Below are 14,443 nucleotides of genomic sequence, written 5' to 3' on the forward strand. Positions count from 1 at the left end.
ATAGGGCCTTGGGAACTGTTCTGCATACCACCTGTTTTGAAATGGAAATCTCTTGGCCCTGGATTTCATGTCAGAAGAAAAATTCTAGCACCTTCTCCATCTTTTCTTCAGCATTCAGTTCCTTTCCTTTCCCCCCATTCTGTGATTATTGTCATCCACAGAATTCAGGAAAATCCACAGTATTCAGGAAAAAAGATAAGTGCAATGTACTGGAATGACAAAGGTGGATATGTGGACAATGTATGGATGGGGAGAGGACAATGAGTACATGGATGATGGAGAGAGGGAGGGTGGGTGGATAGATGGGTGACAAGCGGATGTATATAGAGATAAATGATAGATAAATGGAAGAGTAAATCTTCTAAGCAATTTATTAGGTAGGCATTTGGTAGCAGGCATGCCTGCAGATTGAGATAGTTTACCTGGGAAGTTAATGAGGGGACAATATGGGATGATAAACTCAATCTTAGCTAATGGCCATCCTTATTCAGGAAAGACAGAAAAAATGGGAAGGCAGTCAGGTCTGGCTTAGACATCTTTCTTTTAACAGAACCCAGACATGGAGGTAGATGAGAATGGCACCCTGGACCTGAGCATGAACAAGCAGAGGCCTCGAGACAGCTGCTGCCCAGTCCTGACACCCCTGGAACCCATGTCCCCCCAGCAGCAGGCAGTGATGAGCAGCCGATGCTTCCAGCTGAGTGAGGGGGATTGCTGGGACTTGCCTGTAGACTACACCAAAATGAAGCCCCGGAGGGTAGATGAGGATGACCCCAAAGAAATTACTGTAAGTAATCTTACCATAAGATCACCTTCTCTTTGCCCCTACCCGTATGTGCTGTGCGCCCAAGAAAGGGCCTTGGGGAAGAAGAGTCATTTGCACACTCTTCAGGAGAAAATACATTTTCTCCCTAAATTTGACCTTAATTGACAAGACTCCGAGAACATTTTTGGTTGGTTCAGGGGAGATATGTAACTGATATGAATTTGAGAAAAACAGACTGGGCTGTTTCAAAATTTTATTTTCTAATAACTATGCAACATTACAAATGGTTTCTCCAGGAAAGTACAGAACAAATCATATTATTTTATTTTCAAACAAAATGGTACTGTATTTTCATGGTACAATATAGGCAGGAGGCTTGGTGGCACATGCCTGTTACCTCATCGTCCAAGTAGTATGGGCAGGAGTTGTCAAGAATTCTAGGCTAACTTGAGCTATATAGTAAAACCCAATTGCATTAAAAATAAAATAAGTACTTATTAACTGTGTTCCATGAATAAGCCCAAGTACTTAGACTATACTTCTTGTATAAATGCCTATGTTAAAGCATATTTTCTTAGTTTGGATTTTCAAGTTAAGTTACTACTATAATATATCATTAGGACTAAAAAAAGAGAAGTCATTTTCTGGACTTGTGCGTATGGGTGTTAGTGTATGGGTGTACCCACATGCTAAGATCAGAGTCGGCAGTCCACTGTCTTCCTATGGCACTCTGCCTTATGTGTTTATAGGACAGGGTCTCTCATTGAACATTGGCAAGATGGCCTCATTCACCATCTAATGAGACCATCTTGCCAATGGACTCTTGTGATTCTTTCTCCTTTTCCAATACTGAAGCCAACAGTCCCCACACCATACCCAACTTTATACATAGGTGTTGGGGATTCAGACTTGGGTCCTTGTGTTTGCAGGGCAAGTATTCTTACCCATTCAGCCATCAGTCATCCCCCCAACCCCAAGTATATCTTTTCTTTACTGGAGACCTTTTTCAGTGCTCAAATCTGAAAGTTCTCAGGGCTTTATCCATTGTAAAAAAAAAAAAAGAAGAAGAAAAAGAAGAAGAAGAAGAAGAAGAAGAAGAAGAAGAAGAAGAAGAAGAAGAAGAAGAAGAAGAAGAAGAAGAACAACAACAACAACAACAACAACAACAACAACAACAACAAGAACAAGAAGAAGAACAAGAACAAGAAGAACAAGAACAAGAAGAACAAGAAGAACAACAAGAAGAAGAAGAACAAGAACAAAAACAAGAACAAGAACAAGAAGAATATGAGTAGAATACAGAGTCCACTTGTCAGACCAACAGTGCCTTAGTGTGGAAAAGGAGCTGTTGAGAGGTCTGACACTGAGCCATTTTGGTTTTTGTGCTGTATAGTCCTGGCTGACCTCAGAGTCATGGTAATCCTTGCCTTATCCCTCCAGCCCCCAGTGCACTTGGGTATGCGCTACCTCACTCAGCTAAGGTGCTGTCAGCCTTTGTTCCTTTTCAATTGTTGTCATAAAACAATAGGACCAAGGCAACTTAGAATTGGAAGGGTTTAATTGGGTGTACAGTTTCAGAGCATTAAAGTGCACAATGGCAGAGAGAAGGCATGGCAGCATGGACAGCTGAGAGCTCAGATCACAAACCCAAAGCCACCTCCACCCACACCTTCTACAACAACAAGGCCACACTAATCCTTTCCAAAAGATTCCACAAACTGATGCCCATGTATCTAAACAGATGACCCTATGGGGGCCATTCTGACTTAAACCACTACAGGCTCTTATTCTCAATCTTCAAATTAAGTTAAATATTTAGGCATTGTATAAATGGGATCAAATTTAAGTATCAAACTAAGTGTAAGGGTTCTTTGTCTTAAACCATGACCATTAAGAAAAACGCAATAGTCTCTGAATTTATTTTAATTAAAATCAAGCGTCCCTCTAGTAACAAAAGCCTCTTCATAGCAGATCATTCAGAAGTGAACTTGCTTTTTAGCATGTAGCATAGACTTAGGAAATCTATGCAAGGTGTACATTATTCTCTCTAGGAAAATCTAGCTTACTCGTGTATGGACACACCAAAAATAGGTATTATTTTGTGTAAAAGAAAAAAACAGATTTAAATTACAACATTAATGTACTTGGTCTTCCATTGCTTTGATGTAGAAAAGTGCATATAGATAAAACCCTACCCATTGACCGGCCAAAAATCCTCTCTGAAATGTCCTCAGGCAAAGTCCAGCTTAAGGAAGGTGTCTCCTGTAATAGCCATACACATGTATACTGTTCAGGAAATTCCTGAACTCTAGATAGCCAAAATAAAAATAAAAGACCAGGTGAATTCTCTCTGGTTTCTAGAATATCTTCTGGTTCTTAGAGACCTGTAAAGTTTGAGTAGTCCGTGGGCAGATCACCTTGTGTTTTCCAAATGGCCTCATCACAATAAAAATACATTTGGGTTTTAAATAAGAGATACAAAAGAATAGACAGGTTAACCTTGCAGCCAGGGAGCTTCAGCTGGTGATTTTGGTTGCTCTGTGTATTTCTGAAGCTGTGTTCTGTCTACAGCCAGAAGATTTGGACCCATTCCAAGAAGCTCTGGAAGAAAGAAGATATCCCGGGGAGGTGACCATCCCAAGCCCCAAACCCAAGTACCCTCAGTGCAAGGAAAGCAAAAAGGACTTAATAACGTAAGCATAGCATAAGGTGACATGCTGGTTCTTCATACGTCTCCCTTCTCTGGCTTACTTTTAAAGAACAGACCTGTATATATCCCTTGCCATTTGAGCATGCACATTTGTGGTCTAGGAAGTTTTCCAGCTGCAGTTGAGCAGAGCCAGAGGCTGCTTTGCACCTGCTTTGTGACGCTCTACTGTGTGGAGGCACCATTTAGTTTAACCCTATGCATTTTGTAGCTTTCTTCAGGGTGCTTAACTCCCCTTGCAGACATTGTAGCTAAGCTGGAAACAATGAAACTTTTTAAAAGTTTTTAAAAACATACTTACCATTATTCTGGCTGTCTTTGTTTTTGTTTGGTGGCAGATGTCCAACTCCAGGGTATGATGGGAGTGGTCATGTGACTGGTAATTATGCCTCACACAGAAGGTGTGACTTCATTTTTCTCATGATGGATTCTGTCTTTTCAATTTATTGTTTTCAGCTTACCTCAACAATGCTGTCAAAGTACAAATGTTGAATTCTGTGTCAACCCTCTGAGTGCTGTATGCTGCCCTTTAGTACCATGCTCATTTACATGTTACACAAGGATTGTTAACCTTAGGCCACCTAAATTCACAAAAACCTCAAAAATTCAAACCAAAGAAAATGTGTATATTATCTGTTTTTTTTTTCCTTAAAATTATTAACAGAATTGCGTTCTTAAACATATCCTTGATGGCATTCAGAGTTAAATAATACACACCTTCAGTACACAGCACTTGGCCCATTGCTCTTCTGCACTGAACTTTTAATTTCAATGTTGTGTTGTGTTGTTTGGGTGCTGCTGCTGCCTGAGGGTTCACTCACTGTGTCTGCCTGTCTTACAGTCTGTCTGGCTGCCCCCTGGCGGACAAAAGCATTCGAAGTATGCTGGCCACCAGTTCCCAAGAGCTCAAGTAAGCATTCCTGTTGCCAATTCTCCTTGAGAGTCTCTTTGCCGTTAGTTCACAAAAAACAGTGTCCTGTTTGAAAGTGGATTGTCTGGACGGGGTCTCCAGTGACATCTGTGCCTGGTGGAGTTGGATGCTCTCTAGTTCTTTCCTGTCACATCCTTTCTGTCTGGGATTTTTTGTCTTCAGATATGCATGTACTCCCAAAGAAAAATGTTTCAGTGTCACTTAAACGTTCAGAAAATTTTTGTCTAACATTTGAAAAAGTTGAACACCAGAGATAAAAATCTACCCAGTAACAGCCTATCCTTAAACTTGTGTTCTTCATTCTGAACACTGCCTAGGCCAGTGACAGTTCAGCTCAGGAAACTGTGTGGTATTGGCACAGAAATACACACACACACACACACACACACACACACACACACACACACACAGACACACACACACTCACTAGCCATAGCTCCCTCTGCTTTCTGTTGTAAACATAATTCTGGCACAAGTGTGAGCCCAGTCCAGCCCCAGCAGACTGAGGCTGTTCTCCTTTGTAATCGAGTGTACATCAGTCATCTCCAAGCAAGCTATAGAAGGAGCCAGTGAAATTATGTAAAGAACATTAAAGCCTCACCCACTCCACTCAGTGTGGACTTTGAGGTGTCTGTAAGGACAAAGCTAAGCTTGACAGTGGGGTGTGATGACAGCAGTTGCCCTTCAAATGATAACCCCTGCTTTCCTGACCTTCCCTACCATTCTGTCCTATGCATGGCTAGGAAGATGCTGCCCTACCCCCCAACCATCCTCTCCCCCAGCCCTATGACCATAGTCTAGGGGTGACCTGAGCATAGCCTTCTGTTTGACACCCATGTCATTTTTTTCAGGCTCCCTGTCCAGGGCCCTAGTGCCATAGACCACCTGCTCATGTTCAGTGACTTCTTGAACTAGCCCTCCTGTCGAACGCAGGACTCTTGCCTTGCCGTTGTCTTCACAAACTGTGAGCAGCTCGAGGGCTTCCTCTTGCCTTGCAGACTAGCAGCATTTAAATCAGTGCCTGACGGACAAATAGCTTTAGCAGCTCAAAGCAACAGCCTTAGAAGCAACAAGCCAGCACACTTGGCTCAGGCGTCTTTTTGCTGTGGCTTCAACCCACATTTCCCTCATGGTCAAAATGTAACCAACTGCACTTGGATCTTGGCCAGCACGTCAGGATGGGGCAGCCTTCCTTTGAATCTCTTGATGAGGAATTCTTTGCAAAAGCCTGGTATATCTCCAGTTGCAACAGGCCACCTGTAAACAAGAAACTAGCTATTGTGTGATGTGCACATTACTTCTGACTGCTTAGTGTTTTAAGACCTGGGACCAGAACCTTATTCTGATGGAGTAGTTCACATTGACTTACATCTTTTAGCACTGGGCTTGATGTTTTCAGACATCTAACATTTCAGGCAGACCTGCCGTTTCTCCAAGCCACAGTTCTCCTTGTCTCATTTCATCTTGGGAGATGGCTGGTCTTCTCTTCAGCATCCTCAGAGGAAGGCATTGCCCTCGCATCCTCCAGACAGCATAGTCTTGGCCAGTGCCCTCCTCTTTTGCTTCCTGCCAGAAGGTTGTACCATCCAGGAAACAGACAGTTTTGCTTGGTTTGGGCTCATCTAAGTTATACACATTTTCTGTTTGTCTTTGCAAATAAGTCCTTTTCTACTTGACCCCTGCTGGGAAATCTTTGCTTAATTCTTACTTGGAAATCTAAACTTGACTAATTTCCCAAAATGAGCTGTTTCTGTTAATGGGACTTCAAAACTGAAGATTTGGTGTCTTATTTAAAAAGACTAAAACTTAAGTAGCCATTTTTTTAACTTGACAATATGTCCCCTACACACAAATAAACAAATAAATAAATACACCATTATGATATGATAGCCTTTTCTCTCAGCTTTTTCACTGGTAGCTCTGAGTCTATCATGTCCTCATAGAAATCAGGAAGGTTTGCTGTGAGCTTTCCCAAACAGAGCAGCACAAACTGCCCTTGAGAAATACTGCAGCTTAGAATACTTCATGATGTGCCTATTGCGGTTGTAATGACGCTTTGCTCAGTTGCACAGTAGCATCTCACCTGAATGAGAAACTGAGTCAAGTCCCAGGTTATTATTCATACAATACTCTCCATTAACAATAACTGTGGTAGGAAATGGATCCCAATGACCTCAGCTACCAAATGAAATTTCTTAGAAATGTTTCTCTTATTGTATGTAACACTGAATTTTTATAGGTGAGCATTAGAAGAAGGTTCTTAGCCATGGACAAAATGAAAATTGCCCAATGACCTACTGACCAAAAAGTCTTAGACTGCATAGGCAACACTCTGCTCAGTCATCTAAAACAGCCACTGTGGGATAATTTTAAGAAGAAATCAATAATTTGTGCCTAATTATGTACAATGTATAAATTAAAAATGCATTAAACTGTTGCATGGATCTCACCAGCACTGTGGAGTGGCTCCCTGGGCCCTTGGGTCTGTTGTGCACATCACATATCCCGGGGGGAGGAAGGCCTGAGGAGGATGGAGCACCATCCATCTGAGTACATCCCTACCCACCTTTGCTGTGAGACTGAGGCCACAAGAGGCAAAGGACGAATGGTGAGAAGTAAAGTGACCTTTGAGGAGGAGCTCTCGTAATGTGAAATCTAGTTCTAAAGAGAAATTTCTTCTCTTGAAATGTCATTGGCTAAAATTCTCCAAAGGCAACTACATACTTGGTGGCCTCGTTGAAGAGCCATAGAGATAGCCTCCTGACTAAGGAACCTTTTTGTATATGAGTCATACTCAGTGGCAGACACTGTCAGATGCTGGCCTGTGTGGGGTTTTAGCCATCTCAGTATTAAGTCTAAGCCAAGAAAATCAGGTTCAGACAGGGGTTATGAACTCTTATAGTAGCCCCAGCTGGACAGGCTTCCATTTACACTTCAGACAGATCCTTCAGTCTTTTTATGTGTATCATTAGCTTAGGGAAATTCCAGTGCTGCTCTGCGTATACTCACTGGGAGTGCAACTTTGAACTAACTTTGAGGCTAGTCTTTGCTTTGCATCTTTGTGTTATTTGACTGGGGACCAAGGTGGGTAGGTCCTACTCCTTGCTTGAATTTGGCATCTATGCTTACAGATTCTGATCTCTATAAGCATAAGCCCTAGGATCTTAGAATTTAGCCATACAGGAATCTTGGCCAAATGCAACTCTTAGAACTCAAGTTGTATTTGCTTTAAAATAACATAAATTCAAATAATTAAATCAATAAAACTGAGCCAAAATATTAAATCTCTCTAATTTTTTGAGCATTTTTGGCTTACAGGTATAGCTGTAAGCTCTGGGCAGGGGCAGGAGATGGTTCATGTGGTCTATCTATGTATCTCTTGCCCAGGACACACTATGTAAGAGAATAGGAAACTCACCCATTTTTAGACCTCCAGGAGATCATCCTCATTTGTAGTGTGCTTTGTGTACAACTTTACATGTGAAGAACTTTCAGAATTACACCTGCTCTCCCTGTGTATATGCTATTAACAGACAAATATGTTTCCTTAGCCAAAGACATATTGAGCCTCTTTTATGACAAAAAGTTGTAAGATTTGATCTCCTCTAAAGGGATTGGTAGAGGAAAGTGTTTATATTTCACTGTGCCCTGCCCTGTCCTGTTAGGAAAATTGATTTGTTCAGCAGCTAGCTTGGTCCTGGGTACCTAAGACACCTCCTTTCCAGAGGACTATGTCTCTGATATAGAATATAGTTGTCCTTCTGACTGTCACTCAATACACAATTTGTTGGGACTTAGTCCCTACTGGCTCTGAGAGTTATCTACTGCTCCCATTCTCTGTCCCTATGTTTCAGAACAAGTTATATCTTGTCACAGTGAAATGTCATGCTTGTCAAGGCTTTGCCAGTTGATAGTGCCCCACAGTTTGTCACCTTTGTGAGAAAGGCTATGAGCATGCTTGGGCTCATTGTGCTACTCTAGGCACCCAGGCTAGGGTAAGTGGGCCATTTTCACAGAAGATAAGTGGTGTTGCAAAACTTGATCTGGGGGAGATCTTCACATGCGTTGTTTTCTGGTGAAGACTATGGACTTGGGGAATCATTCTATTAACATAGTACTTGATTTGAAGCACAAAGATGTGAACTTAATTTCCAGAGCCCAGTTTGTTTGTTTGTTTGATTGATTTTTAATGTCTGGTCTGCATTTAGTAAGATGGAATGAGTAAGTTAAAGCATCTGTTTTAACCCCCCCCACACACACATACAAATAAATAGTGAACAGAGGTCATTGCTATGCAAAACTCAGAATTATCCAGACACAGCTTAGTTGTGCTGTGTGATTATCCCTTACCACCTCCCATGCAGATTATAATAAAGTTCACAGAGTAAAACATCAGATTCAGTTAATATAAGGAAAGCAAACATTATGACCAAGACCTACTCTTTTCATGAAAAACCTGCTACAACATGAACTTCAGACCATAGACCCTCTGATGTAGCAGCAGGTGATCTCCTCTTGCCTCAGGTTTGTTTTGTTTTGTTTTAAATCTGTAGATGGCAGTAGCACTGGGCTAGCTCAGTAGGTATTCAGTGGATGCCAACATAACTAACAGGGTCAAGGTTCAGCAATCCTGGGTCTCTAGAAAACACCCACCAGCTGGAACCCAGAGAGGGAAAATTATCAAGGTAGTTTCTGTTTCTGAAATGACAGTATCCCTAGGGAAGAGTATGCAGCCGTCTAGAAATGGCAGCAAATGCAGTCCATGGTAAGATAATGCTGTAGACATTGCCCTAACACTTAAGAGGGGCTAGTTGTCAGAGCCACAAGCAGTATCCTAGAATGGTAGAGCCCAGATACTGAGTATAACAGAATGGTGGGGAAGCTGTCTGCTATAGTTGATCTTCACAAGAGACCACTGGAGAGGACAAGACAATGGCTCAGGCTTGGGAAACCCTAAGTTTAGATCCAGGGGCTCCCCCAGCTTCAGTCCCCAACAGAAAGGAGAAGGGACATACATTGCAAAAATATCACCCATCTTCCAGCACTCCTGTTACCACCTCTACATGTCCAGAGCATATATGTAGCCATCATAAGCCAGATGTGAGCCAGTATTAAAATGACTTCTCATAGGAAACCAACAACCATTCTTGACACAAAGGTGGTTTTCAAGCTAGGATGGAAGTTGAGCTGTCCCTGTACTCATGGAAGATGACTTAGCGCTATCTGGAGAGGCAGCAGAGTTAGCCAGACTGAGAAGGCCCTCCTTCAAACTCTAGTCTCCATCTTAGACTTAAAATAAAATACTTAAAAATTTTTGCTAATATCTTATCCTTTTAAACATTTTTATTTTTTATATGTATGAATGTTTTTCATCTGATATTTTTTTCATGTGCAATTTGTGTGCCTGGTGCCAGAGAAGACCAGAAGGTCAGGTACTTCGAAACTAGAGTTATAGACCATCATGAGCAACAATGTGGGTGCTGGGAGTTGAACTCAGGTCCAAGGAAGAGCAGCCAGTGCTCTTAACTGCTGAGCCATCATTCTAACCCCATTACCATTTATTAAAAACAAAAAGAAAAAATAACACACACAAAATCTCCCCAAGCCTTACACAGCTACAAAAAAATATCAAGCAGAAATTAAGCCATTTTTAGCTTTCTCAGTGGGGACCTGCTTTCCCAGGCTGGCCAGGAAATCACTTGAAATATCAGCAAGTTCATGAAAGAGAGGCTGGCTTCAGCAGACACTGCATCCTGCTGACCTTTAATTGGCTACATATCCTGGATACCTACTGTGACTATCTTTGCACTGCACCAATCCACCTGCTAAGCCTGGACTTAGAGAGGGAAGTGTTGGGTTTGTCCTCCACAGGCAAGAAAGCTTGTTCTCCGTCCTTCACTTAGAGCTAACTCCGTACTTGTTAGAGTTTTTAATGACAAACTTGGGGAGTAGTGTAAATTGTGAGTGAGACCTTGAGGTGCACTTTACTTCTCACACAGAAATTAGAGGGTATTTAATTCAGATACCAAAAACTACAGAATAATATTGTAATGATAATACATTGAAATGATATTTCAACCTAAGAAAAAGGCAGCATTAGTTTTCTTATTTGAAAAGAGTATTGGAATTACATAGTATATTTGATGCATATTAGCCAAATGACAACACCCTATTCCTGTTACTTTTAAGTATTTATTTTAGAAGCATATCAATTATGTTTGAATTTTTGTTATATATACACACTATAAATTTATACACGTGCATGCAATGTACACACACATGTACACACTTTGCGGTTATTGGGCTAGGTATTTTGCTTTCATGACACACAGTTATCTGAGTGTTCTTTTTAATTCATTGCTTGTTAGATCTAACCTTTCCTATTGACTAAGAATGAGACTATTTTTATCTCATTCATTGCTCCTCTGGGGTAATTCTGAGAAGCAAGAGCCTTTAGATTTCTAGGGAGTTCTGGTCAGGACAGGAAGCCTAGTCAGTTGTAGACATTTGGTTAGGCTGGACTTTAATGATAAATCTGAGGTTTTCATCATATAAAGACTTCTCTAATTTATAGTTACTGGCATAAAATGAAGTAAATTGGAAATGGAGTATATGTTCCCTTTGGGAAACTGTTGACAGGAATTTTGGAGAATATTTTTCCTGACATATTCAGGAGAGGCTGTGATTCTTTTCAGTTTTTCTGGGTTGGAAATTCTGGAGAGACAGGACAGAGCAAGGACTTATGGCAGGGCCACTGGGTTTAGCTTGTTTGCATGCCTGATGCGCTAAGCCATTTATTCTTACCCATGGCCTGGACTCTCCCAGGACGACAGTCTAAGGACACTTACATATCATGTGTTCCAGTTCTTTGCTGCATTGTTTTCAGATCTTTCTTTGAACTACTGGATTTCATCTGACTCAATCTCAAATCACCTGAGTTCCATGAGTTCATAAATTGTTTTGTATTTAGAATTGAGATGTGTAAACATCCTATTCCCTATCAAAAGAAATGATGAACATACTAATCCTACAAAATGATTTGATATTCCACTCCTACCTGATATTTTAAGGGAAAAAATTCAGTGCAGATACCTTCTGATAAGGTGGACATATAACTTGATAGAGCTTTCTCAAATGACAGAAGGTTCATTGTACAGCATCCCACACAGTAGACACAAGCCACCTAATTATGCTACTAGGCCTAAAGACTGAGTTCTTAGTTTTAAATAATTTTTAGAGGATTTCACTCCATTTGTGGAATGCTTGCCTAGCATATATGAAGGCTCAGTTTCATGCCTCAGTGCTTCATAAAGAAAGGATGGTGGTATGCCATGTTTGTAATCCCAGTGTTTAGCGGGTAGAAGTAAAAGGATCAGGAGTTCATGGTCATTCTCAGTTACACAGCATCAATCTGTTCACGTAAATACCCACATAGATCAAGTGAACTTCATGTCCTCACTGCCTCTGTCACATTGTCCTTATTCATTTTACATTCTAGTCAATATGCAGGAATATTTTCTTTCTGAAGCTTACTACCTTAATCATTGTTTGCCATCTTAGTCCTTGATGTCTTCGTTATGCTATTTGTGACTGAAAAATAGATTAAAGGTTTTTATTTTTTGGATGTTGTACCAGGCAGATTGAAACTGAGTATGACATGAGTTTCAAGGTATTACTGTTCTCAGGGGATTTCTTGTATGCTACATAGAAAAATAAACGAAAACGTCACTGCTTAGTATCTACAGGAGAGTAAGTCACAGTGCAGCATGAAGCTCGGTTCTTTTACTTTTGGTTTTGTTATCCAATTTTACTGTGTTCAGACGGGTATGAAATTCTGACCCAGCAGTTGTAGTAAGAGGCTTCAGGCACCCTTCTAGTGAGAAAAGGCCTAATGTAATTAGTAGATACGTTGATGAATGTTAAGGCTTTGCTAGAAGCTAGTCTTCCATTCAGATCTCCTTTGGAGCTTGCTTCAGCTAGTAATGTCTTCCTGTAGGAACAGCTCTGCATGCAAAGGGCACTGATGCCCATGGCCCATTTTTCATTCCTGTTTAAATTTTGATGTATTCACAGATTTTAGAATACAAGTATGCATGGCTTGTTTAATCTAGCTTTCTGTTTTTATTAGTGTGTGTGTGTATGTGAGAGAGAGAGTGTGTGTGTGTGTGTGTGTGTGTGAGTGTGTGTGTGAGTGTGTGTGAGTGTGTATGTGTGTGTGTGTGTGTGTGTGTGTGTGTGTGTACAAAGCATATAGAGAAAGGTCAGAAGTAAGAATCAGTTCTCTGCTGCTGAGAGTTCCATGTATCAAACAGCAAGCATATCATAGTCGCTGAAGTAAATCTTTAGATATAAAGAAATTTTCAGTATCATAGCCTGTAGGGAGTAGTAGCCTACGCTAAAGTTTGGTTAGGCATGCTCATGTGGGCATCCTATACCACCCCAACTCCAGCACCCTGATAGCATGAATGGTTGCTTCTCATTTCATCTGCAGCCATCCTTCATGTTGTCCTACTGTGGTCAAGTATGAGTGATGATTTACTATTCACTTGATTAGGATTAAAAAATATACAAAGTGTATATGAAAGACTTTGGGGGCTTTTGAAGTTGGACTAAATGCACTTTGTATTGTGGTATGGCTCTGAGTCTATGGGGACTGGGGAGTGGAGTGTGGTGATTTCAATGAGAATGACCACTATAGCCCTATACATTTAAACACATGGTCCCCAGTTGGTAAAACTATTTGGGAAGGATTGGGAGATGTGGCCTTGTTGGAGGAGGTGTGTCGCTGAGTTCAGGCTTTGAGGTTTCAAAGGCCTATGCCACCTACAGTCTGTCTGTCTCCCTCCCTCCCTCCCTCCCTCCCTTCCTCCCTCCCTCCCATTCTCCCCCATCCCTCTCTCTCTGCCTTGTGCTTGTGGATTAAGACGTAAGCTCTAAGCTGCTGCTCCAGTACAACACCTGCCAGCTTGCTGCCATGCTTTCCAGGATGATGGCTATGGACTCCCACCCTCTGAACTGCAAACCCCAAATTCAACAATTCCTTTTCTAAGTTGCATTGGTCATGTTGTTTTGTTGCAGCAACTGAAAATTACCTAAGGCAATGTATAAAACTACTAAATACTGACATATGTGAGGGAGAAAATGCAGTTCACTAAATAAGGAAGTTTTAAATGAATCTTGAGTATAAAACTAATATAAATTAAAAATGATGAAACACGGAAAGTAAAATATTAATAACCAAATATTGGTGTTTTGATTAGTCACAATGTTGCAGTGTACACTTCTGCTTAACAGAGATTCCACGCTTTTACATTTGTGGTTATATAAGGTAGGGCCATATAGCCAAAGCTTCCGTTCTAAGAAGGCAGTGTGAGAAACATAAACATTGATGCCCAGTGTTGCTTTTGCAGGCCTCACTTGTCAGGCCTTGAGCCTCATCTGCAGGGATGGAACATGTTGTTCTTCTCTGTAGCTGAGACTTCTGTGGGTAAATCCTTACCATGGGTATGCTAGAGGATATGACATAATGCCCTAGTTCTCTGCTGTACTAAAACTGACCAACAGCACCTCGGGGACAAAATGGTTTCTTTTAGCTTATGGGTTATGGTCTATTTTTGAGAGGAGCAAGGATCTCAAGCAGGATCTCAGAGGCAGGAACTGAATCAGAGGACACAGAGAAATGCTCATTACTGACTTACTTTCCCTTGGCTTTCTCAGTACCTTTTTTAAACAGCCCAGGCCTTCCTGCCCAGAGATGGCAGTTATTAAGAAAATAAAAGAAAATCTTCCACCAACATGCCCAGTGGCCAGTATGATGGAAGCAAGTTGAGATTCTTTCTCGGGTGTCCAGGTTTGAGTCAGGTGGACAAAATCTATGACTAGTACAACTGGTAGTCATTTATTTCATAGAGGCCCTGGTACTCTCATCTAGGCTGTAGAAATGGCAACAGAAGTCTGACTTGTCTCTTGGAATTCATGAGTCATACCTGTCTTTAGGAGAGTCCCTGTCATAGAGCCTAATCTGAGTTCTGCCTTCTCT

At 41.2% G+C, this 14,443-nt stretch overlaps 1 protein-coding gene across 9 annotated transcripts in view; it reads left to right on the forward strand.

The window, feature by feature from the left end:
- Positions 1-14,443, forward strand: part of MYT1L (myelin transcription factor 1 like) — a gene marked incomplete at both ends in the record, with an annotated part of 130,621 nt that overhangs the window by 63,289 nt on the left and 52,889 nt on the right. For all 9 annotated transcript variants that reach the window (XM_080922390.1, XM_080922391.1, XM_080922385.1 and 6 more), the window contains 3 exons: positions 551-787; positions 3,338-3,459; positions 4,315-4,383. In XM_080922390.1, the coding sequence (XP_080778516.1) occupies positions 551-787; positions 3,338-3,459; positions 4,315-4,383 (428 nt within the window). The remainder of the gene's footprint in view (positions 1-550; positions 788-3,337; positions 3,460-4,314; positions 4,384-14,443) is intronic.

Source organism: Micromys minutus (assembly GCF_963924665.1).
Source record: "Micromys minutus genome assembly, chromosome: 1".
In the NCBI taxonomy this organism is placed as follows: domain Eukaryota; kingdom Metazoa; phylum Chordata; class Mammalia; order Rodentia; family Muridae; genus Micromys; species Micromys minutus.